This window comes from Rhinolophus sinicus, linkage group LG14 (assembly GCF_036562045.2).
Source record: "Rhinolophus sinicus isolate RSC01 linkage group LG14, ASM3656204v1, whole genome shotgun sequence".
In the NCBI taxonomy this organism is placed as follows: domain Eukaryota; kingdom Metazoa; phylum Chordata; class Mammalia; order Chiroptera; family Rhinolophidae; genus Rhinolophus; species Rhinolophus sinicus.
The window spans coordinates 13,902,625-13,929,096 of NC_133763.1; the positions used below are offsets into that span (position 1 = coordinate 13,902,625).

The following is a 26,472-nucleotide window of genomic DNA, read 5'->3' on the forward strand; positions in this document are numbered from 1 at the left end:
TAGGTCTACTTCAGCCACAGCTGGTGCCTCACCCAAGGCCACCTAGCGGGAGCCAAAAAGAAATCTGCAGATGTCTGCTGCCTGTGCTGTGCTTGGACGTGCCTTTGAGAGGCCAAGCCATGAACCAAGGCCGGCTGCCACTAGTGCTGGCTTAGGACTGCTCAGCCAGAGGTACAGGGCCCGCTCGAGCCAGATGCTGCTTGTCTGGGTTCCGCGAACCTTTGAGAGATCCTAGGAAAGTGCACCCACCTTGAGCCAAGGCAGGCGGTCTGTATGAGAAAGACAATGAAAGCAGCCTGGGTGTGTCCCAAAGTTGGGCGGGGCCAGGTCTCAAATCGCCTGGGCAGGGCGAACAGGGGAGACTCAGAAATGGCAGCCGCCAGCATATGTGCATGAGGAAGAGGAAGGGCTCAACAAAGAAACAATGGCCTCTGCCAGCTCCAGGAGAAAGCCGCCTCTCCAGTCCCCGTCCCAAGCCAGACAACTCAATTCCCCACTATTTGTCCCTGATGCCTTTCCTGCTGCTGCCCCAGCGCTGGAGCGCAGAGCGAGTGATGCTGTTGGTGGGTACGTCCCCGCGCAGTCCCTTTACAAGGAGCGCCTGTGAGTGCAGCTGCACTGTCTCCCTCAGTCACAATCTCCGCTGTTTTTCACAACCAAAAATTATGGGGACTTCTCTCCCCAGCACTGGAGCCCTGGGCTAGGGTTGGGCTGGTACCTCTCACTTCTTTAGGGTAGGAACGGACCACCACAGCCGAAATGGCCCTCCGGATCTTTAATGGTCACACACGGGTATGGACCAGCCCGTTCCAGGTCTCTGGGCTTCCTACCAGTCTGGAGGTGGCTTCTTCTGCACCTCCTTAGTTGATAGGCTTCAGTTCAGCATGACTTTAGGTGATTACAATAATGGTTGTTTTGTAGATTAGTTGTAATTTTGATGTGGTTGTAAGAGAAGGTAAACATAGCGTTTACCTACTGTGCCTTCTTGGTTGTCCTTAAAAGAATCTTTTGAAAAGACATTTCAAGTATCTTAAATGATCCTGGACATCAGCAGCAACAAACACACTCACTACTTGAAGTCAGTTATTTGTTCACTAAAAGTGCTGCCCTTGGGCCCAGCAAAGTGATGAAAACTCACTACCAACAGTGATTTTGATAAATTATGTAATAATTACTGTTCCCCAGCATATTATGTGTGTCAAAACTTCCTTACTGGCAAATTATACCTTTATAAATTAAGATGTTTAGTTTTAAAAGCTGGTAAGGGTATTTACCATCAACGAACCATTAGTTGTAAAAGAGAAAAATCTAGAGGCAAACTAAATGTCCATCAATAAGAAAATAATGGGTACTAGATTTATCAGGGGGATCACTTCATATACTATACAAATCCCTAACACTGCACTGTATACCTGAAACTAGTATAAAATACTGAATGTCAACTATAATTTAAAAACAATACACACACACAGTCACGAGATGTAAAGTACAGCATAGGGAATATAGTTAGTGGTATTGTAATAGCTATATACAGTGTCAAATGAGTAGTAGACTTGTTGGGGTTATCACTTTTTGAGTGTGTACATGTCTAATTATTATGTTGTTTTGTACACCTGAAACTAATGATAAAAAAAAAAAGACTGCCACCTACCAAAAAAGAAAACAATTAAATTCAATATACCTACCCATTCAAGTTTATGGACATTAAAACAAAAAAAAAAGACAGCTATACATGAAAGGATTTCATGATAAAACACTAAATAAAAAAGTTGCAAGCTAACATGTATGTGATTCAATTTTTCAGAAAATAAAACAAAGCATAGAAACAGTGGTAAAAAAGATATTTTGCATATACACACACAAGAAAAAGATTTGAGAAGATATCAAAGCTTAACATTGGCTGTGTCTGAGGCTTGGTGATAGAATCTTCCACTTTTTCTTTTTCACACTTATGCACTTCTGTATTATTTACATGGTTTTTATCAAAATGATAAACTACTTATGGAATTTTTAAATACCAATAACATTTTCTAAACTAAGTAAATGAAATCTAAAAAGTAGAGATATAAAAAATATTCAAACTTTGGATGATATAAGTAAATAATCAACACTAGCAATATATAAACTTTGGGGAAACAAATAATACTTCCCACCTTCAGACATTATGACATTATTTTTTTATGACATGACTTTTGTCATATCTGAATGCTAGTGATTTAGTTTAAATCAACTAACTTTTTAAAAAACTAAATAAATTTAACCTCATCCCAAGCAATAATATCTAAGTAATCAAAGCTCGCTATTTCAGGATATTTTTTCAATACATGTTAAAAAAAACTTAACTATAGGTTGCACTCTTTCTACAAGTCCAAACAGATTGGGATAAAAAGAGATACCTTGACTAAAATAAACACAAAGTTGACTCCTGTTCCACTTAAAATCATTTCTCTAGGATACTAGCCTACTCTATTGCAAGTACACACTATATATCACATCAATACCTACCAGTATACAAGTATTCCATGTCAAAAAAATTACCAACAAAATTTCTTAAAGAAAACTTAGTTATACTGTTTCATATATTAATATGTTTAAAGAATGTATTACGATGTCTATTTTTTTTAGAGATTTAACCTGATTTAACTTTCCCATTTAAGCTGTCTGACTTTTCACATTTTAATCCACAACCAACTCACACTAGTCAAATCCAGGTGCATAAATTAATCTGTTAAGTGGTTATCAAATATTTATACAATTTATTTGGTAATAATTACTTGCAGATTGACTGGCTGGCAACAACTTCAGTATCATAAATGAAGAAATTGTTTCAAGAGGTGTCATGTGCTGGTCCCTAAAACTGCAGCCCTGAGTGCTCTGCTAGCAGATACACACATTTCATTTTATTAGCCATTATACAGCACTTAAGAGACAAAAGACAAGTAATGGAGAAACTTGCAACTTGCATATAACAAATGATTAGTATCCCTAATGAATATCAAGTGCTTGCAAATCAAGACATAAAAGATTACAAGCCCAGTGGAAAAACAGAAAAACATAAGTAGGCATTCTATAAGTAGAAACACTAATAGACAATATTTTTTAAATGTTTAATGATCTCACCAAATAAACATTAATTAAAACTTTTATCACTTCCCCCCATCAAAATGGCAAAGGTGAAAAGGGGGACAACCCAATATTGGTAAAGGGACAGGCAAAAAACAACCTTTTTGGTGGGCAACCTGACAATATGTACATAAAGCAATTTTACTTCTAGAAATTTGTCCTAAAGAAATAATCTGATGCACAAAAACATGAATAGGAAAAGCTGGCTTCTTAAATATTATGAATAATTGTTTAAAACTCTGGACACAAAAACATCTAACAAAAGAGGCTATTGTTTAAATACAGAGTGGTATCTCATGAGAGACTAAGCAAACACTAAAAAGATGATAGTTTTAAGTCTGAAAAAGAAAGATGGTCAATACATAATCCAGATTACAAGATATTGTCTATAATCTCACTTTTGTAAAAAATGTGTATATTGTGTTTCCCCGAAAGTAAGACCTAGCAGGGCTTAATATAAAACCCGGTATTATATTACATTACATTATATTGTTTATTATAGTAAAATAAGACCCAGTCTTATTAATTTTTGTTCCAAAAGACGCATTACAGCTGATTGTCTGGCTAGGTCTTATTTTCAGTGAAACACAGTAGCCACTTTATTAAAAAGGTCCAGAACAGGGGCAGTCAGATGGCTCAGATGGTTAGAGCGCGAGCTCTTAACAACAGGGTTGCCAGTTCGATTCCCACATGGGCCAGTGAGCTGTACCCTCCACAACTAGATTGAAGACAATGAGCTGCTTCTGAGCTTCCACAGGGGTGGCCGTAGAGGCAGCCGACGGCTCAGTTGGTTAGCGCACAAGCTCTTAACGAGGTTGCCGGTTCAATTCCCTCATAGGATGGTGGGCTGCGCCCCCTACAACTAAGATTGAAAACGCACCTGGACTTGGAGCTGAGCTGTGCCCTCCACAACTAGATTTAAGGGCAACGACTTGGAACTGATGGGCCCTGGGAAAACACACTGTTCCTCAATATTCCCAAATTAAAAAATTGAAAAAAAAAAAAGGTCCAGAACGGGAGTTGGCATGTTTTCTGCAAAGGGCTACATAATAAATATTTTAGGTTTGTGGGTCACACGGTCTGTCACAACTAACTGAAATCTGCCCTTGTAATGAAAAATGTAGCCATAGACCATCTGTAAATAAGTGGCTCAATTAAAAAAGAAAATCACTTATGGCTACTAAAATTTGAATTTCATATCATTTTTACATGTCACAAAATAGTCTTAAAATTTTTTTCCAACCTCTTACAAATGTAAAAACCATTATCATCACCTCACAGTTCAAACAAAAACAGACCTCAGGCCAGTTTAGGCCCTCAGCCCACAGTTTACCAACCCCTGGTCTAGGACACACACTAGAGCACCATCGGTTTATCCTTAAATGACGGGATTACAGTGTCCTCTTATTGCTTATCTAACTTGTGTGATTTGTATCAACAGTACACAACAAACATATAAAACAGTCAAGCAGCTGAGCAGTAGTAGTTAACATTTCAAAGAGCAGTGATACAGTAATAATACTCATCACCAAGGCTGCCCAAGGCTGTAGAAACTGAAGTTTACCGGCATTTAAGAACCCACTGCACCACGGTACCATGCTGCCTTTTCTTCTGTTTTTTCTCCATTCCTTTCCTCATATCCATAAATTCACCAGTTACCCACATTTATTTCCTTTATATTCACCAGGTCAATTCACTAACCTTTTCACATTTCAGGTGAGATGGCTGTGATCATGTCACTTCTTTGCTCAAGTTAAAACTCACCTGGCACTCAAGCTCCTTCACAGGTGAGTCTAACCTTACTTGCGAATTACTCCCCTACAGTAGGAATTCTAAACTCCAATTTAACAAGTCTTCTCTACTGGCCTCTGAACAAGCCCAGCTGTCTCTAGTTCATTCCTGCTCTAACACTGGATGAAGATTCTGTCGTAGGAATAGTAGACAATTGGGAAGATGAGGGATACAAATGAAAGCATTCAGGATAAACAGCCAGTATATATTAAATGCCAAAGGACGTAGAGACTATTCACCAATGTACATATTTTTTCACTTTTCCATTCCCCTTTAACTGGCATGTATACAGAAAAAAAATTAACACTTGTACTTACTGAATTACACATATACTTTGCTCATAACTTTAAATTCAATTGTATTAACGTTTTACTGTTTCAAAGAAACAAAGATACCTATACTAATACTGTACTCATGTAAATTTTCAGGGTTTTTCTTTTTCCACTATGGATTTGTAGCTCAATAGAAATAATTTTCCATGGCAGTTACATTTACTCCACAATTTTTAGAACGTTCAATTATGTTTAAAAGAGCAAGAAGTTTGCAGTGATCAGGGTTAGCATTCTAAATCCCAGGTGGGCCCCCACCACACATGAATGTGAACTTAGGCAAATTGCTTAACCTCTCTAATTTTTCCTTATCTGTAAAATGGGATATCTACTTCACACAGCTGTTGTAAATATTAAACAGATGGAAACAATTTCAGAGTGCTTCATACATATTAAGAACGCCATAAACAGAAATTAACAATACTAGACTATTATTACTGCTCAAAACCAGAAACGCCACTGCCAAGACAAAGTTAGTTGTTACCTCTGTTTTCAGTGATTTTGAAAACCCGAACACAAGACAGTGCAACTGCACGGTCGGAGAACACCCCACCACCTTCTTGTGGCACTAATTAATTTAGTTCCGTCGACACCTTAACGTGTGCCTTATTTTACCCAACCCTCTAAAAAGCAAACAACTGGAAAAGAAGCATGGCAAATCCGTAGAAATATGCAGAAGAGATGAAACATACGTATGGGATTCACTTCAGATTAACCGGGAGAGGAAGAGCAAGCCGGGCCACGTACTGGTAATTGCTGACATTGGATGATGGGGACATCAAATTCTTTACACTATCCTCTCGACCTCTCCACAGTTTGAACACTTCCATAATAAAACGTATTTTTAAATGTCCAAAGGTCGAGCTTTTCTTTAGGACTTAATGCAAATTCTGGTCCTGTCCAGGAAGATACATCGGGAAATGATCGGAAGCGAAAAGTCAAACAGAAACACAAGCCAGGTGAGGCCGGAAAACCTCCCAGGTAGAACAGTACTGAGCTCCTCCACCCGGAATGCCCGAGGCCGTGCCTGGAGGTGCAGCCACGGAATCCCGCCCGCTTAGTCCAGGGAAACAGAGCAACACCCAAGGGAACAGCCGCAAAGGGCGGCCTTCCAGTGACTGTCGCCTGGCGGCCGGCGCGCGAAGTGCGTGCGGGCTCCCAAAGAGAGACCGAAGGGCGGGGGAGGGGCAGATAAGAGGTAAATGGGTGGGTGGGTGAGTCCCAGACCTTCAGGGCAAGTCAGCCGACTTCCCTCCGCTCCGCCAAAGCTCTAAGCCCACCAGGGCCCTCGGCCGCCCTCGATGCCCAAGACCCTCTCCGCCTCCCTTCAGCCACGGCGCGGCCACCCAACCAGCCCACGAAGCCCGCCGGCGTGCCCACAAACCCGAACCCGGCTCCTTCAGCTCCTGCCCTGTTACCTGGGCTCCCCACCGCCGTCAGGCCCGCAGGTGGCTCCTAGACCCCACGCCAACCGCTTTCCCGAGTCCTTAGCCCCAGTTACCTCAGCCGGGCGGCAGCGAGGTGCCTTCTTCTCAGCTACTCAGGCTTCCAGCTTGGCGGTCCCGACGCGTTGTTGCCAATCACCTAATCTCCGCCCCTAGGCAGGGCCAGACTGACCAATCATCTGCTTCTTCCGGCCAGGAGGCGGGCACTGAGAGCCCAGAGCGGAAGGCGAGGCGACCGCCCCAGCACCGCCTGCCGCCTCTCACAGCCAGTGCGCGCACGCGCGGGGGTCGGCGGGGTGCGTAAGCTTTCGCTTGGATTTTTCTTTGTGGCCTCACTGCTCATCGCCGGGAAGTACTTTGTAAACCTAATGCTGTAGGTGTGCAGGAAGACCCACATTCAGAATGTAGCGTAAATTGTGTATTATTTTTAAAGAAGTTGTGAGTTTTAAGCCCTTGTTAACCCAACATATGCTGAACCCTTTCCCATGCTGCAGGGACTTGTCTTCAGGCGGCAGATCTGCGTCTGAGGACCTCATATCTGGGGTGTGTTTGTGTTTATGGGGAGTGAGGGTGCGGGGTCCTACAAAGTGTCTGATAGATGAGGATTTTATTTTACGGTCTCCAGTTCCACCGTTCATTTCCTCTGATTCATTTGGACACATGCTTTTTCATAGTTGAATATTCCAGGACATTCTGGACTTCAAAGAATTCTGTCATGAAAATATGACCATTACATTTATAGCTAACAGTGTATTCAGCATGGTAAGGTGTGTAGGCCTGATAAAGGATCCATAAGTAGGGTGAGAAATCTGTCAGTATTTCTGTGGGGCCTTTGTTGCTGGTTGGCTGTCTCACTTTCCCTCCCGTTGTAATTGATTCCAGAGGTCACTGGGCAGGCACCCCAGCGAGCTCTGACGTTCTTATCCCGGTTGCCCAAGTCTCTTCCTGGAGAGGGTTTTCCTAACTTCAGCAAAAGCATTAATTCATTTACTCAACAAGGGCTTTTGGGGAGTCCACTATGACGGTACAAAGAGTTTTTAAAGACTTGAACCACGCCCTCAGTGAGCCTAAAGGCTAACAGAGATAGAAATACAAATTTGACGTATATAATCAAATGTTAGGTATAATTTGAAGGTATAGAGGGAGTCTGGGAGCTAAGCCTGCCCTGAGGCTCAGGAAACAACAGAGAGGACTGAGTGCTAGATCTAGGCTTTGGGTGTACTTATTACTGCAAAAGTGTCATTGAATCTAGCATCTCTTAGCGGGCAGAGCTAGGAAATATATTACCACCACGTTTTTTAATTCTTTGTTTATCTCTCTGTGATAGGCATCCTCTAAGATGGTCCCCAGTGATCCTGTCGCCTGCTGTGTTTCCCCAAAAATAAGACCTAGCCGGACAATCAGCTCTAATGCGCCTTTTGGAGCAAAAATTAATATAAGACCCAGTTTTACATAAGACCCAGTATTATATTATATTATATGTATTATACCCGGTCTTATATTTCACCCGGTCTTATTTTACTATAAGCTATGGGCTTCATCCACACTCTTTCCAGGTCTTGTTTTACCTAAGACCAGGTCTAATATAAGACCCGGTCTTATGTTAACTTTTGCTCCAAAAGATGCATTAGAGCTGATTGTCCAGCTAGGTCTTATTTTCAGAGAAACACGGTAGTATTCATGCCCTTGTGTGATCCCCTTGCCTTGAGGGTGGGTTGGACTTAGTGATTACCTGCTAATGAATAGAATACAGCAAGAGTTAGGGGATGTCATTTCCAAAATTAGGTTACAAAAGTTTGTGGCGTCCATCTTGCTTGCTCTCTCTTGGTCTCTTCTTCACTTGCTTTGAGAGATGCCAGCCATCATATTGTGAGCTGCCCTAAGGAGAGGCCCACATGGCAAGAAACTGGGGAAGGCCTATGGCCCACAGCCAGCAAGGAACTAAGGCCCCATGTCCACCAACATGTGAGAAACTGAATGCAAACAGCTATGTGAGTGAACTTGGAAGAAGATCCTCTCCAGTTGAGCCTTCAGAGGACTGCAGCCCCACTGACACCATGATTGGAACCTTATGAGAGACCCTGAGCCAGAGATACCCAGCTAAACTGCACCTGGATTCCTCACACACAGAAGCTTTGAGATAATAAATCACTGTTGTGGTAAGCTGCTACTTTTTTCAGTCATTTGTTAGAAACCACTGGATAACTGGTATGATTTCTGTCTCTTCCACAAGATTGATGGCTCTTAAATTTACTTTGGAGCTTGTTTAAATATACATAAGCCCCGGCTCCTTCCCAGAATCTTAGGTGATTTTTCTGCATAGCTAAGTTTAGAAACTAATGTAGAAGGTTACAGGGCAAACCCTTTGGGGATTTTAGAAGAAAATAGACTTTTCTTTCTTTTTTTAATGTATCTGATCCTGGAGTTCTTTATCCAAATTAATGGCTCAGCATTCTTGGCAGAATCCAGAATGACTGAAATTTCATCTGCTAGTTGGAGTATTTATTAAACAGAGGAGAAAGAATCAGAGCTTTCACTCACTTTGTGACCTTGAAAAAGTCCCTTGACCTTTCTATGCCTCCCGATTCCTAACAGGAAATTAAAGGATTATAATGCCATTATTTAAGCAAGAGATTTATGCCTTATTAAGTATATATTAGGCTGGTATATTAGGTGACCAAGACTGATTGTGGGCTAGCTTCCTTGTAGAGATTTAATAAAAGGTCAGAATCCCATTTGTTCATGTTGATAGATGGTGAAGCTGAATTCTGTTGTAGAAAGAACCTGGGCTTCCAAGTTAGTCAGACCCACATGCAAAATACACCCCTGCCAATATCAGCTGTGTGACCTTGGGTAAGCCAGTCAGCCTTCCTGCGTTCTCAATTTACTGACATGCATAGTGGAGAAAAGAGCCACCTCAAAGGGTGGCCCTGAGGACAGTGGAAAATACCAAGGGCAATGCCTGGCTTCTCACAAGGGCCCAATAAATAATATCCACGCAGGATATACAATCAGCTCATGTGGTTGTGATCCAGTGGTTAGTAAAGTAGTGGTTAGTAAATGTCCACATGTATCTCTCAGCCTGTTTCTCTTATTAGGTTTAATGACAATCCCATTTGGTGAGATAGGAGATAGGCTGAATAATTTGCAAATCTTATACAATATCCTCCTTGGACATCCAGACCCTTTCTCTTTAGTTCTGCTTTTTATCCAGCTCTGATTGCCTGTCTATAGAAAATATAACACACTGCAATGGGCTTCAAGTGGTCCTGACTGAGAATCCAAGCAAACCTAGCTGGTAAAAGACCATTGGGTAGAACATTGAAGTGCCATGTGAGGCGCAATTTAAGACAAGGTGGCACTGTATGTGTCTGGGAGAGGTTCAGCTGCAGGACAGCCGGTGAAGGCTAATTGGTGGGCCAACATCATCTCACATGAGGTGAAAGTTCAGAGATGCAGGTAAAAGCCTAATAATTCAGACCCATTGGTTTCAAGCTCTGATCACTATTAAAGGCAGATATTATTGGGAGAAAATAACATTTAAGTCCACTTCAGTCATGTAAATCTTGGTGCAAACAAATATTTTTACCATGGTGCCCAATGAAGAAATGTTGAACTATTTCGATTTAATCATACACTTGGATGTATTTGATGGTTCTGAGCCTTGAAACTACTTTTTCTTTTCAGATCAGTGTACAAAGTGATCTGATGTATATCCAAAAAGGTGAAAGGATCACTGCCTTCTAGAGACTACGCCATTTCTTTCTGTAATCTCGCTCTTGGGATAGTCCCTGACCTGCAGAGCTCTTTTTTTACGTTTTTAAATTGTTTTATTTTTTAAATGATGATTATGAAAAATGCAAACATACACAAAAGTAAGCTTATACAGTGAATCCTCATGTATCCATCATAGAGCTTCAACAGTCAGTAGCTCATAGCTACACAGGGCTTCAGCCACACCCTTTCCAGGCCTCTGGGTTCTTTGTTTTGGAGATGCTAGGGATGAATGCTGGGGCCTCTAAAAGCAAATTCTTTGATTTTTTTGAAGCTAATCTCAGACATGTCATTTCAACCATAAATATTTCAATGTCTATCACTGAAAGTTAAGGAGTCTTTTTTAAAAAACATAACTATAATGCCATTATAAGGCTTAAATCATGGATAATTGTTTCTTAATACCATCATCAGTTCTGTGTTCAAATTTACCTGGATGTCTCATTTATTTTTTATTTTTTTACAGTTGGTTTCTTTGAATCAGAAACTTAAAAAGAGCCACACATTACATTTGATGTATGTGTCTCTTAAATATATTTTAAACTACATAACCCCTTCACCTGCCTTTTGTTTTGTTTTGATGAAGAAACAGATTTTTATCTTGTAGAAATTTCCTACATTCAAGATTTTGCTGATTACATTCCTATAGTGACATTTAACAAATTCCTCTGTCTCCTTTTATTTTCTGTAAACTGGTAGTTACATTTACATGTATGATTTCATTTAATGCAAATTTATCACATTATATATAAAACTGTATTTACCCCTCTCCTCAGTGCAGTTAGTTCATTTGTTTTTAACTTTTGTGTGGTGGGGTCCTAGTCTCTCAGATCCTATTCTACTCATTCAGGTAATATATGCTGAAAACCTAGGTTGTATCTTTCTATATATTTTCCATACTCATACAATAGCATATAAAGATATATACTTATGTAAACATGTTTAGGATATGATTTGTTATTGTTTTCAAAAATCACATAACATACATACTTTTATGCACCTTTTATCACTTAACATTGTGGAAATTCCTCAACATCTCTTCTAATAGCTCTAATTTCCTTATTTTTAACGGGCTTTCTAATATATTTTTCATAGTAGTCTATGGTCTATAGATGTACCATCATTTATTAAAACATTCCACTATTGCTGTGCATTCATTTGATGTTGGTTTTTTTGTTGGTGTTTGTTTATTTTTTGCCAATATGAACAGTGCTGCGATAAACACCTTTGTTCTTATGTGTTTGTGTACTGGTGCTTTTTATTTCGATGGCTTATGGGATTGCTGGATCAAAAATATATTATTTTTTATAATAGCTTTGCTGAATTGCTTTCTAAGAGGCTGTAATAATTTACATTTCCACAGCAATATCTGACAGTCCTCTTCCTACCCATTATCCCTGCCAGCAACTTGATCTCATTTTGGTTTTTACTAGTCTGAGCAGCATCAAGTGATTATTCTCATTGTTATATTAATTTGCATTCCTTGTTACACGTGAGTTTCAATGTCTTTTCATGTTTACTGGCCACATGGATTTTTCAATTAAATACCAATTTATATTCTTTACCCAATTTCTATAGGGTTGTTTATTCCCTTCTTGACAATTCTGATTTCTGAATGTTACCCTTGTCAACTGAGCATAAAGAATAAGGAGGCTTTGGCTAGAAATAAATGATGAAGATTTATTGAAGGGTCTTAGGATTTGCAAATCAGAAATACAGCAAGGCAATACCTAGAGTGTTTTAAAGGAGAAGACAGAAAAGCTGAGAGTTCTTATAATAGAAAGTACATTCTTGAGAAACCCTGCACTCTTAGCCTCTGCATTGGTCCAGGATGATAATCTTCTAGATGTCCCATGGTCTGGATAATGGATGTCAGGCACTCTGGATATGTAAACATTCTTTTCTATATCCTTCAGGGGATTATCAAAGGATTTATATATATATCATAATTGAATGAATGAAACTGCCATTATCTGTTTCAAGTGTTCTTAAGCAACACAGCCATTGAGAAACTTGACATTCCAGCTGTGTTCTGTGGCGAGATAATCTGAGGCTAAGAATAAGCAATGACTCATAATAGCAGTTAGTGTAATTTCACTGGTCTCAAGTTCGTACATTTTTAATATGAGAATATATATTCTTAAAACCTTAAAGACTTGCCCTTGGCTGGTAATACCATAGGTGCTTACGAAACTGGTAATTACTTTGTGAATATATCCCACTTTTTAATGCCATTTACTCTCCATTTTCCAGGAAGAATGTCTCTATGTCAGAAGAGTGATTATATTTCATTTTAGATTGTGAAATAGAAGACAAATACTCTATTAAACATATATTCTGGACAGTGCTACAAACCTAAGTCATCAATTACTTGTTGGAAAAATCCCAAGTGTCTTTTCTCTTTCTAATGTACAAATTAACCTTAGCAAAAATAGCAAGTTTACTTTCCTGGGTTAAGGAGTTGTTTTTAATAACAATACTGAATGAGATTTCATTTACTCAATCACATGGGTTATGTTTAACCTGACTGTGCCCTTTGGACTTCTTATATTTACTTTTTTACAGCTTTCTACATTTACAATTTTATTTTCCTCTTTTTTTTTTTCAGTTCCAGCAGTTGAGTGGTCTGGTTGATTGTTACAATTGAGGCTGGTGTTCCTACCACTGGACCTACCATCTCTTTTTTCTTTGTATTTCAGACTCAGTGTTCACTTAACCACCTCTCCCTCCTATGACTTTGGGAAACAGAAACCCTGCCAGACTTGTTTTTGCTAAAGTTCATATGGTGTGAGACCTTTCCTGTTCCTCGCCTGTTTACTTCTTGAGCTTCTTAAAAGGAAGCGGATAACCAAGAATAAGGGAAGTCAAAGAATTTTGAGCAAAAGTAAACGTTTGGTTTTTAAATTTACTTACAAATGAAACTAAGTATTGGAGACATTAGCATAGACTACAGTCCGCGAAATATATTCTCACCCACTTCTTTCTCCATTAGAGGGCTCTCAAATTCCTTCCGACTTTAATATATGAGCTACATGGCAGAATCAAACTGTAAGAGAATCCAAAATCTATTCAGTGAGGTTATTGAGTGGAATGGATGTATCATGGTCAGACTGGGCTGTGGGATTTAGATTACTTTTATACAGAGAAATTAAAAAAAAATCTGTACCTAAACAAAACTTAAGTGACTGCCATCGATAAAACAAGTATATAAATCCTTACTTTGATAAACTAATAAAAAACTATTTAAAAACTATTTCATGACGAATTTTAGAAATTCCCTTTGATAGTAAGTTCCTTTCCCCTACAAGAAAAAAAAGAGAAAAATCGTTCCAAAGTAGAATTTACTATTTAAAACAAAAAACTGTACTTTGTGGACTTCGCTCTGCTAGGAAGACAGTGGACATTAGCAAGAAATAAACACAATGCAAGAAATGCCCAATATTGTGTTAATGGTCTTAGAAAAAACTCAAAACAATTTTTAAATATTATGAATTAAGACTCAGAAGCGAATGAAATAATATGCAACTGCTTCATTAGAATTGAAAGCGTTGCTGGAGAAAGAAACGTTCAATTTGAATTTCGGAACGCAGCAGCGAAGCTCCTCCAGCGCTGGCACGCTGGGTATCGTAGTCGGGAAAGTGCGACGATTTATCAGCTCGAATCAAGTTTCTTCGCGTAGTTCTTGGTGGACGGAGAGGCGTTTGGTCCAAGTCAGTGTTACTGGGTTCTCATTGGACGCTTTCGTTTAACGCTAAGTGCATTTCCCTAGGTCACCAATGAACGCTTTAGTGTAAGAAAGCCATCGCGGATTGGATATCTTATCCTCGCGTTGGAATGGTATCAGCCAATGAGAAGGCAGAATTGACGGAGGTGTCAGGGTCATGGGGGAGAGTCTGTATAGCCTTTTTCCGCTGGCACCCTCGCTCTTTGAACTACTAAAGTCTGGTGGTTTGCTGTCGCCGAGGCCGAGGCTGTGAACGGAGGAACCCGCTCCGCCCCTTCGGGTCCCTCGTCCTCATCCGTTGGTGTGGCCCTGATGGTGCGGCAGACTCTGGACTCCTAAAGCTCTGGAGCGGTATGTATGGTCCAGGGGCGACAGACAAAGCGGTGCAGCCAGGAAGGCCGCAGAGAGCGGACCCTGCACCAAGTCGGCCTGGGTGGCGGCGCGCCGCTTTCCTTCTTATCAGGACCCAGCAGCGCGCCCCACTGAGCTCTTTAAAGCTCCCTGATCCCATGTGTTCTGTGAAAATGTTAGCTTTATCCACTTCCTCTCCGTCCCTCGCACGTTCGATTTTTACGAACCCTAGCATCGTTAATGGGTGTCATTTCACTTCTTCATCTCCAAGTTGTTCATTGGTAACTTTGTATTCGTTTTGTGCATCTGCGTGTCTACAGTGAGAGCAGAAGGACGTGGCTGTGTTTGGCTTCATTCAAGAGCGACCAGTGTCACATCTCTGTATTTTAAGAACCGTTATTTGGGGGCATTCGTGCGGTTAGCAACTGCTTTCGAGGTAGTGTACTGATCTATCAGTGCGGTGCGGACATACCCCAACACCGGGAGGAATAGAAAAGCCCCCATAGGATCAAGTATTGTTCTCCTATGGTAATTGCCGGTGCTGTTATATCATCTTAAGTTCTTATTTGATCTGGACAACCACTCAAGATTATTATGTGAGGAAACTGAGGCTCGAAGGTGGCCCAGCGCTTCACCAACTTCTAAGAGAGTTAATTGCTGGTAAGGAGAAAGCCAACTCTAATCTTAGATTAGATAACTTAAAAACTCTTTAAAAACTCGATTAACTGACTGTCGATTTAGGTTGTGTCCTCTGCAGCTCTTAGTATGTGAAAGCTAAATAATTCTTTTGAGTTGAGTGGTAAATCTTGGCTGAACGAAAAAAGAAAAAAGACATCTGCCCAGTTACAGCTATCACCTAACTTGTAGCTTCTCAATGTGGTTCCCTGACCAGCATAGCCTTCAGCTGAGAGCTGAATGGAAGTACAGAATTTCAGGCCTCACCCCCCCTATTGAATCAGAGTCTGCTTTTTAACAACATCTCTTAGGTGATCATAGTGCTTGTTAAAGGTTTGGGGGGCATTCATTGTCTTACAATGATTTGTCCAAATTGAACTAAACAAAAGAATAAAAGGTATGCAGTATATTCACTTGTGTTTTTTAAGACTGGAACAATAAAGAGGAGAAGCTGTGTTTTTTTTTCATTTTTCTCATTAGATATGATTTTGTTTTAAAAATTAGATATGTCTGTATTGGCAATTTTAGCTTAGCAGCCAAAAATCTTAAAATAGACATGAATATTTAAATAGTAATCCAAAGCTAACTTCTAAGGTATCAGGTGCTGGTCTTAAAATGGCTGAGACAAAAGAAATATTAACTACAGCTGCTGACAGTTAAATAAAATTTCAAGAACTTTCTGTTTTCTCATACAATCTGTGCCCAAAGTTTCCCACCATAATTTTCCCCCACAATTTTGTTGCATTGATCAAGAGCTTCTCCGCAGTTCCTTTGGAAAGAGGAGATGGTCTTTCTAGTTCATTAATTTGGTTATCTGGCAATAAAACCAAAACCTAGGCCCAAATTCACTTACCCCTCATGTTGCTCAGTAATTAAAGAAAGTATCTTGTAGAGTTTTAATGTTCAGGGTTTTATTCAGATGTTCATAGCCATGTTAAAAAGATGCATTTATAGACCAAAATAAAGTTTTATGGCTCTTAATTGCACCAGGAATCAGCTGGTGCACTTATTAAACTAAGTCTTGGCCCCTACCTCCAAGGATTCCCTTTTAGGTCTGGACTTGGGTCTTAGAATCTGTATTTTAATAATCCACTTTATTCTGATGTAGATTATCCACGTCTACAACTTGGTATTAGTATTTGAGATGAAAAATGCAACTAGAAAGCAAGCTTATTTTCTTTCGAACCCAATGCAGTACTTATTGTAGACAAAGGAAAGAGAAGAGAGGGTCTTTTTTATTATTATTTACATTTTGGTTCATTTGTTGCTATAAAATTGCTCAGTTAGGTGAGTTTAAAAGGGTATTTAAAATTGTGAGGTCTGCCAAATTTGGGAGAAAGAGAGGGTAGGATAGAATGACTATCAAAATACGTTGTTTAAAAAAATATTTTCCTATGAAGGGTAGATTTTTATCAAACAACTTGAGTATTTGTGAAATTAGTAGAATTAACACAAAAAAAATATACCTAATACATGTATTGGAATTAAAGTATATCTTTTACTTACCTGTTCCCATTTTCTCTCATCTGTTCGATAGCTATCTTATAAAATCTGCTATGTGAACTTGACAGTCCACAGATCATTTCACAGGATTCAGGTACTTCTCAGAATAATGATAGCAAGAATATTCAAATAAGAAAAATTAACTGTAACACAGAGGAGTTATCTCCTGAAGTTTTACACAAAAACCCATCTAATTTAGTGGAGCACACCACAGCTTCTGCTTGCCTTTCTTGCCTTCATTTAGGTGCCATAGGAAATCCAGCGGTTGGCCACAGCTTCTGCCTCTGCTTATTATGTTAGGATCCTTGATACTTTCGATGTGTGATATTCCCAACCTTTCCTTAGGCAGATCCTTATTTGAACCCTCTCCTTACCAGTGGCATTTGAAGATTGGAACTTTTAACCATTTTTGACTTTTGTTCATCTCAAAGGAACAGGAAGGCCATGATTTTTTCAGAATCATTCCTATTGAATAGTTAGTTCTCTAAGGTCTCCTTAGATGAAAATGGAGCTCTAGTTCCAAGGCCAGCGTTATATGCAAAAAACCATCACCCAGAGTATTTGGTTCTTAACTGTGACTTCGCTCTTGGGCCTTTGAGCCAGCAATTGGTTTTTCAGGTTCCATTTTGGATAGGGTTTGTGCTGGTGACAGCACGTAAAACTCATGGGTAAGCTGGTTTGTAAACAGAAATGTTCAGGCTGTTGGTAAAAGAAGCACCTAAGAGGCAACACGCCCCCCAAACCCTTAAGTCTTATCCCTGTGTTATCAGTCTGTTGTTTTTCTTTAAATCTTTTTTCTTGCTGCAGTAACCATAGTATTTTAATTTTGAGAAAATTGTCTGCCAAATACTGTCCTGATAAAGCCCTGTTTGAGTCCTTCATTTTGCATTTGCTTGCAGAGTTAAAAATTTTAACTATAAATTTAATGTATTTTAATCTGGAATGTGATTTTTTTTTTCTGCCTGTGGTATGTGTTAAAGATCCTTAGCAGTGGTTTTAAAATTGCTTAGAAATTATTCCAAATTATTGAATAATCTTACTGTTTTTCATTGATTTTTGACTTTGTGTAACTTGTTACTATCATTTATTGATCAGTTACTATATCCCAGGCATTAATCTAAGTCCTTTACATGTACTTTTATTTCATTTGGTCAATACACCATTTGGTAGCTGCTATAATTAACCTCATTTTACAGATTAAGAAAGTAAGACAAAGAGTTTGTGATTTGCCTAAAATCCCAGTTACTCACTGAGAGCCTGCTTTCTTATACTGAATGTATAAATAGCTTTCCTAAAAGTGTCTTTATCTCCCCCCAGCCCCCAGTGCTACTGCTTTACCCTTAATAGCTTTGTATATTTCCATACGTGGTAAGGCTCATTCTGCTTATTACCTTTCCTCCACAAACAACTTTAATAGTTTTTCTAGAGTTATGATTTTGTCCCCAACCCTTTCCCCAGTTAGCATTGTTATTGAAATTATCATTAAACTTACTAATTTGTGGAAAGTGTCTACACCTTTAGATTCTCCCTAAAAAGGAATATATTGTGTAACTTGATTAATTGAAGTTATTATTTATTTTTTTGTAATTTTTTTTTAAACTTTTATTTAAGTGTGTTTTTCCAGGACCCATCAGCTCCAAGTCACGTAGTTGTTTCAATCTAGTTGTGGAGGGCACAGCTCACAGTGGCCCCTGTGGGGATCGAACCGGCAACCTTGTTAAGAGCACCGCACTCTAACCAACTGAGCTAACCAGCTGCCCCTAAAGTTATTATTTTTAATTTTCTGCTTATATGAAGATTATTTTTTGGTACTTTGTTTCTTTGGCTTTTGTATGTTTAGCATGTTACATTTTCTAAAATACCCTGTGTACTTTTATGGGAAAAAGGTATGCCGAATTTTAAAGAACTGTATGGAAAGTGGAAAGACTGCTGACCAGTTTAGGAGATAGTAAATAAGATTTTAGCCCAGTTTTTGTACTAAATTTTGTCACCGGGGGCAAATTATTTAACTTCTCTGTCACTGTTTACGTATCTGTCAAATGAATTACCCAAATTCTATTTCATTATTCTGAATATGGCACACTTAGAGGTGAGTAGATGTGATTAGATTTAGTTTAGATTCACTGTGAGCTCCCAAACTCCACTGGTCTGAAGCACAGGGTGAGAGGTACCCTTCTTGGTTTCTTTGTTCACAGCCTTCTTTGACTCTTTCCTTTTTCCTAGGGGATTTTATCTTTTGTAGTCCCAGTATGCTGAGTTTTGTTCATAAATGAATAAGAAAAAAGCTGTCAGCTAGCCACTTTTCCCTAAGGCACTTGACCTTGGCTGTAGAAATGCTCTAGAGGAGAAAAAGGACAGTGTTACAGTTTGAGAAGTGTAGCAAAGGTTACAAGCTTGAACTGTAGAGATCTTGTCTATTGTGGTACTGTAGTGTTAAAATGTGTATCGCTAAAAAGGAATTCATTGGAATATTGAAGAAGACATGTTCTTTAAACATTGTGCATACATGAATAATTTGATTTACTTATTTATTTTTTAGTCACCTTAGGTTCATTTTACTTCTCTTAAACTGGAATTGCCAGTGCTTTTTGGTGATTTACATTCATCTGTTTCTTTCTAAAGGTGTTATAATCCTGATTATTTAACAAATGCCATAATACACTTCAGCAGCCTAGAACTAATTTTGCAAACCATTTCTGCAGAATTTAAGAAGATTTTGTTCATGTATACGGCATAGAAGATGAATTCTTCCTCCTCCACCATGAATGAAGAACCTGACGCACTCTCGGTAGTTAACCAGCTACGGGATCTAGCGGCAGATCCATTGAACAGAAGAGCCATTGTCCAGGACCAGGGATGTCTGCCTGGCCTTATTTTATTTATGGACCATCCCAACCCCCCTGTTGTCCACTCGGCTTTGCTCGTAAGTTGCCTTTCGTCTCAGTGTTACAATTTTTCAGTTCAGGAGGATTTGAAGACGTGTTAGCTGACATGCTAAAAAATTAAAAGTGACTGTAGAGCACGTGATAGTAAGTCTGTATTTCTGTATGTGCAGACATACATGTACGCGTCTACACCTTTGACACAAATGGTAGTATACTACAGGCATGTAGCGTTCTGCAGCTTCCTTTCTTCACTTAAGAAATCTTGAGGATTTTATCAGTACAGATAGACAGTCATTAAAAAGGCACTTAATTGTCTTGTTTTTATTTTGTAACACCTTTATTAAGGTGTAAATCACACACCATACAATTCACCTATTTAAAGTGTACAATTCAGTGGTTTTAGTATATTCATGAGCTTGTGCCACCATCACCACAGTTAGTTTTAGAACATTTTCATCACCTTGGAAAGAAACTACTTTTTACCTGTTCTCTAGTTCCCCGCCGTGTTTCCCCTAAGCGGCTGCGAGTTTGGCTGCGAGTTTCTTTTTGTATTTGCCTATTTCAGCAAAAATGCATATTTATTTTTATATAAATAGGATCAAGTAATGTGTAGGTTTTGTGACGGGGTTTCTGTCACTGATCATAATGTTTTCAAGGTTCACCCACATTGTAGCACGTGTAGTAGTACTTTGTTACTGTTTGTGGCTGAATGATATGCATTGTAGGGATATGCCGCATCCTGTTGGCATAAAGGATGAATGCATAAATTCATCAGTGGATGAATTATACTGTTTTAATATAAGATGGAAAGGAAAGATAAGGAAAGGAGAGGAAAAGGAAAAATACACAGGGTCATAGCTAATAATACAGAAGGAACTACCATGTTATGAGAAATTTTGGGGGGTAGACAAACGTGAAAGAACAACACAAGACAATCAGGCAAATCCAGAATGTGATAATTTCTGGAGGACAAATAATCTGGGTCCGTAAACAATAGAGAAAGGCAGTGGCATTAAAGAGAAAGGCAGTGGGGTGGAGGAGGGGGATAGCAGTAACTGTTACAGATTAAAAGAGACTTAAGGGACATATCAGCCAGGTGTAATATGTGGACCTGTTTGGATCTTGATTTCAACAAATCAACCATAAACATACTTTTAGACAGCTTGAAACGAATATGGATCAAATCGTAGATAATAAAGCACTACTAATACTGTTGCTGGGTATTATAATAGTATGATCATTAAGTTAATAAAAAACCCATTAACTTAGGGATGTAATGAAGTATTTACAAATGAAATTACGTGTTCTCTGAGATTTGCTGTAAAATACTCCAGTGTAGTAAGTGGCAGGATAGAAGGTGAAACAAGATTGCCAAGTGGTTGATAATTGTTGAATCTGAATGATGGGTACATGGGGTTCACCACACATTTTCTCTCCACTTTTGTGTCTTCTAAAATTTTCATAACAAGATGTTTAAAAGAAAGTTAATATAATAGAAAAATTTAAACTCACTGCCCTTTACTCTTAAGGACCCATGATAAATTCCCAGTTAGTCTAATTTTATAAAATCATACAGAAAAATGACACAGGCTTTTTGTTTTCAAAAATCCAACTGTGTAATACAGATTTCCTATTTTACCTTTATTGAATGAAATTTAACAGGCAAAACAGACATTGATAGAAGGGAACAGTAGTGACACATGGGAAAATTTGCATGACCCCTAGTTTTGGTCCTATTTCAATCAGAATTGTGAAAAAGTTGAGGAAAGAGTGTTGGTCTCTAGATAAGGACTTGGAGTTGAAGGGTTTTTATGTTTTTAAATAGTCTAGACTTGAACCTGTGTAATTCAGGAGGCAAGGGGTTGCTAGAGTAAGAGAAGTTGGAGAAGCGCTCATAGTTGTTACAGAAAATGTGAAAGGTGCTAAGTGAGGAGAAGGGTGAGATTGCTCACGTGTTGAGGGGCTGATTAGTTTGGTAACACTGAATTGATAATGGTACTTATGGCTTCTGAAAGTTTTTTTCACCCCCTTCCGGCCTGCTATTTATTATAGGCCCAAGAGTCAAATAGTTGGATTTGTTCAGGGTTGATTCTTAGCCAGGTAAGTTGAACAGACCGACCATATGAGGGAGTTTAGGATTTTGACAAGGGAGTGGTTGGAATGATAGACTGTAGATGTGAGGCTGAGTAGGAAGGCGAGTCCTCAGGGAGGGACATAGCTAAGGGGAAAGTAGAGGGGTCAGCGGGTGTAAGTTCCTAAACAGGTTGAAGAACAGGTGTGGTGTTTTTGTAATTTCATTTCAACTTCACTATTGGCTTATTAGCTGTACCCTTTTATTTTTTCTTTGTGGTTGCTCTAGGTTTATAATACACATCTTCAACTTATCACAGTATACTTTTAAATAAATCATACACTTCATGTATAAAGTTAGAAGCTTGCAACAACAGTATATTTCTATTTTCTCCACCCATTGTTCATGCTATTTTTTTATACATTTTACTTCTATGTATATTAAAAAATCTACAACTTTTTTTGCTTTAAACAGTTATTTTAAAAACATTTAAATTAAAAAAATCAAGTGTATTCTATATTTGTCCTCATATTTACCATTTCTGGCATTCTTCAGTCCTTAATATAGATTCACATTTCTACTGGTGTCCTTTTTATTCTGCCTGAAGAACTTCAGCATTTTTTGTATTGCAGGTTTGCTGGTGGCTTTTTCTCCACTGCTTTAAAAGGTGTTTTTTCCTTGTCTGGCTCATATGATTTCTAAGAAGACTCCTGTAATTCTTACCTTTGTTTCACTCTATATAATGCCTTTTTCTGGCTTTTGTGATTTTATCACTGGTTTTCAGCAAACAATTTTGAAATGGATGGTTTTGTGTTTTGTTTTGCTTAGGGTTTGTTGAGCTTCTTGGGTCTGTGTGTTTGTAGTTTTCATCAATTATGAGAAGTTGTCATTTATGATTTTTTCAAGTTTTTTCTGTCTCCTCCCTTTCACTCTTCTAGAATCCAATTACGTGTAAGCTATTTCATATCCCATAGGTCATTGTTGCACTGCTTTTTTTCCTTTTTTTTTTTTAGTCTTTTTTTTTTCCCCTCTCAATGGGTCATTTTGGATAGGTTTTTATTACTACATTTTAAAGCTCACTTTAAAATGTAGCACCAGGCATTGTTTTCCCTATTTTCTGATGGTTTTCTTCACTAGCCCTGTGGCCTTTTACCCCAGACGTTTTCAAGCCAGTATTCAACCAGAAATTCTTGGGGACCCTCTGAAGTGATGTCTGGAGTGTTCTTACTGTGGAGATCCATCCCTCATTTCTGTTATTCTGCTTTGCAAATTCTAGCCGCCTGGGGTGTTTTCTGACACCAACCAGTTCTCTGATCCTCTGTGGACACCAGCAGGGTGTGCAATCCAGTTCAATTCTGACACGAACTATGTGGAACTAAGAGTTAAACTCGCCCGGTTTAAGGCTCAGTTCTGTAAGACTGCCCTTACTTCAAAGGCCAGTTGCAAGTATCAGGTCACCCATAGTTCTGACTGAGCAGCCATAAATTGGGTGTTGCAATGACCCCATCCTTAGGTTTGATAATTTACTAGAACGGCACGCAGAACTCAGAAGCCACTTGACTTCTGTTTACCGGTTTATTATAAAGAATACACGTGAACAGGTACATAGGGCAAGGTCTGGAAGGGTCCCGAGCACAGGAACTTCTGTCCCTGTGGAGTTGGAGTGCACCGCCCTCCTGGCAGGTGGACGGAGTCACTAATTCAGAAACCGAATCTCCTTGTTCAAGTTCTTTTATGGAGCTCAGTTTCCTCTTTATGAATGACAAAAGACACTCCTGCCACTCAGAAAATCCTGAGTTTTAGGAGCTCTTGCCAGGAAAGACAAAGACAAACGATTTTTTATTTGTTCCTAAGACCTAATTTTTTATTGCACTGTACCACCCCAACCTCCCTACCTCTGGTCTCTGCCTCCCTGACTCAGTAAGACCAGTGGGCTCCACTTGGGTTCCCCCTCCCTGTGCTACTGTCTGGAAACTGCCTCCAAAGTAGTGAGATGGGGCAATTGTAGGGCCCACCTCATCGTTTCTCTTGTCTCAGGGATTACAATTCTATGCTGCCTCTTGTCCTTTGTGTTTAATATATGTTGTCACGGTTATTCATTTTTTATGGAGGGATGGCAGTTTCCGTGGCAGTTAATCCTTTATGGCCTGAAGTGAAAATCAAGGTAGGAATAGTTGCAGGAAAAATAGGAGATTGTAGTCGGAGAGAAGTTGTTGTTTTTGTAATTTCATAGTTGGTACCACTTTCCATAATGACCACGTGCTTTGGAAATGGATTGTAGAGGAAAACTAGAAAATGTGAGGGTCAGTGGACTTGATGGCAGAGTTTTGGATGGTGTAGTTCACGAAGGTATTCTCCTGAGAATCAAGTACCCCTTTTTTGTGTGGATGGTGAGAGATTAGGAAATCTGTAGAACAGCTAATGAAATCCCTATAGAATCAGCATGTGAAGGAAACACTTGCAAAAATGTACTTTATTTTTATTTAATTTTATTGGGGAATATTGGGGGGCAGTGTGTTTCTCCAGGGCCCATCAGCTCCAAGTCCAGTCACCACTTTCAATCTTTAGTTGCTGGGGGCGCAGCCCACCATCCCATACGGGAATTGAACCTGCAACCTTGTTGTTGAGAGCTCGCGCTCTAACCAACTGAGCCATCCAGCTGCCCCTCCAGAAGCTCAGTGGCAGCTCGTTGTCTTCAATCTAGTTGTGGAGGGTGCAGCTCACTGGCCCAGTGGGAATCGAACCGGCAACCTTGTTGTTGAGAGCTCGCGCTCTACCCAACCATCTGGCCACCAGCAATAATGTACTTTAAATCTTAAAAATACCCAAGAAAAGTTGAACTCAGAAAATATAAGTTTGTGAGAATGAGTTCATCTTTTGTTTTTCAGTTAAAAAAATGCATTTTAAAGGTGAATTATAGAACTAGAGGCACTTGATTCCATAAAGGTAGTTGTATGTTTTGTCCCTCTCAGCAGTTTATTTTAACTCATATGTAAAAATCATCAAAGGAAAGATGGCTACTCCCTGAAATTTATAAATGGAATATAGTTCCTTGTATCCTTGACAAGATGAAGTGGTGAAAATAAAACAGGAACAGCCTAATTTTGACCTTGCAGATGAGTTAGGAACCTTTGTTTCAAAGAGCAGATTCAGCTGTTTCAGCTCAAAGGATCACCTCTCCCCGAGGGACTGCTGTGACCATCACACTGAAAGAAGAGTTTCAAAACACTTCAAAACAAATTGATTCTAAAAACAAAAACCTGTTTTTTTTCTCTTGCAGTTAAGTTAGTAGTGGGTTTAATTTTGCGTAGTCTGGACGTGTGAATTAACCTATTGCTATTTCTGCTGTAGGCTCTTCGATACTTGGCAGAATGCCGTGCTAACAGAGAAAAGATGAAAGGAGAACTGGGTATGATGTTAAGCTTGCAAAATGTTATACAGAAGTAAGTACGATGGTTAGTGTCTCCTAATGCAGTAGAAAGATGGAGCTTGTTAAATGTATACCGATTGTTAACATACAATTTTACTGGAACTTTTCTAATATAAAAGCATACTTTTTGTGGGTTATATGTCCAAAAATGTTCTGCTGGTCAAAGTTCTGGTACATTAAACATTGATATTAATAGTCCTTATGCAAATGCTCAAATTTTATTTAAAATGTTGATAAACATTGTTCTTATGGATATTTTTTAAAATGAGAAAATCCTACCTTGTATGAATTTTTGAAAATTGATTTACTATCAGAGCAACACATTTGAAAATATGCAGCATTGTAGTATACAACTCTTTTGTCACTTCATCCCAGTCTTACTCTAAAGAACCTTTATCAGTGTCATGGCAAAAAAAAGAAGAAAAAAGAGGCTTTTGGTAAGATTTTCCTGAGCATCATTGAGAGGTCTCAGAGACTTAGAGCTATGTAATTTGAATTTTTGCTAATGGGTAGTTTTTAATTGTACCTCTCATCTTACTAAGATTTTCATATCCATTGTCTCATTATTTATCACTTTTTGAGGTAGTTTTGACAGATAACAGTTTTATGGGTGAGGAAACGACAGAGGACAAGTTACTTGTCTGTATTCCTTCAGCTGTGTTGTCTCTGGGGATGTCTGGTTTGCTCCTTTCTTAGGCCTTGTTGATTTCTTTGTAGAAGGCTAGAAATTGAAGATTCAGTGTTTTGATATTTCCACTGTATCTGGAAGGAAAAAGGTAAGCTTTCTGAGGCTTTCTCTTAGTGTACTATATCGTGATCTTATACAAGACATGACTGCTTTAAAAACTAAAATAAGTAACCACTTAATTTATTTGATTTTTTAAGACTTACCTTGCAGTTTCTTTGGCTTGAGTGGTCACAAAAGTTCTTTTGTAATTGCCAAATACTATAAGTTGAATTATGTCAATGGAGAATCACCTAAATTGACTTCCAAGACAGTGTGTTGTTCTTTTTTTCTTAGCGCTCTTGGATTCTGGACAAATTGTATTTTATTAATCTTACTTTTTAGAGATTACTTAAATATTTGTTCTCATGGGGTCAACTACCTGCTAGGCTAGTTCTTTGGTGCTTTGATCTTTGATAATGACAAGATAGAGACAGGTTTTTTTCTTGTCTTTATCCAGGTGGTCAGTTGGGAATAAATAACAAAATATTGACTGCCATCAACTGTGTTAATCATTGCCTATGGTTTGAGGTCAATTCCATTAGTGAAAATTTGGATTCTAGTTCTGACTTGAGACAAATGATTTCTTTGCCCCTTGGTTTTCTTATATATGAGCCTAAAGTAACACCTACCAAGTAATTGAGGAT

The 26,472-nt window shown here is 38.9% G+C and overlaps 2 protein-coding genes across 3 annotated transcripts in view; one reads left to right on the forward strand and one right to left on the reverse strand.

Moving 5' to 3' along the window:
• MTFR1 (mitochondrial fission regulator 1) overlaps positions 1–6,876 on the reverse strand; it is a 49,386-nt gene extending 42,510 nt beyond the window's left edge. Inside the window, exon 1 of one of the 2 annotated variants that reach the window (XM_074318929.1) lies at positions 6,745–6,876. The gene's annotated coding sequence lies outside the window, so the exon portion shown is untranslated. Of the gene's footprint in view, positions 1–6,661 lie in introns of both variants that reach the window. The other variant, XM_074318930.1, reaches the window with a different exon arrangement.
• A 7,461-nt stretch (positions 6,877–14,337) lies between these two features.
• ARMC1 (armadillo repeat containing 1) overlaps positions 14,338–26,472 on the forward strand; it is a 34,467-nt gene continuing 22,332 nt past the window's right edge. The window contains exons 1-3 of the mRNA XM_019710700.2: positions 14,338–14,537; positions 19,418–19,638; positions 25,023–25,114. Of these exons, the coding sequence (XP_019566259.1) occupies positions 19,456–19,638; positions 25,023–25,114 (275 nt within the window). The 5' untranslated portion in view covers positions 14,338–14,537; positions 19,418–19,455. The remainder of the gene's footprint in view (positions 14,538–19,417; positions 19,639–25,022; positions 25,115–26,472) is intronic.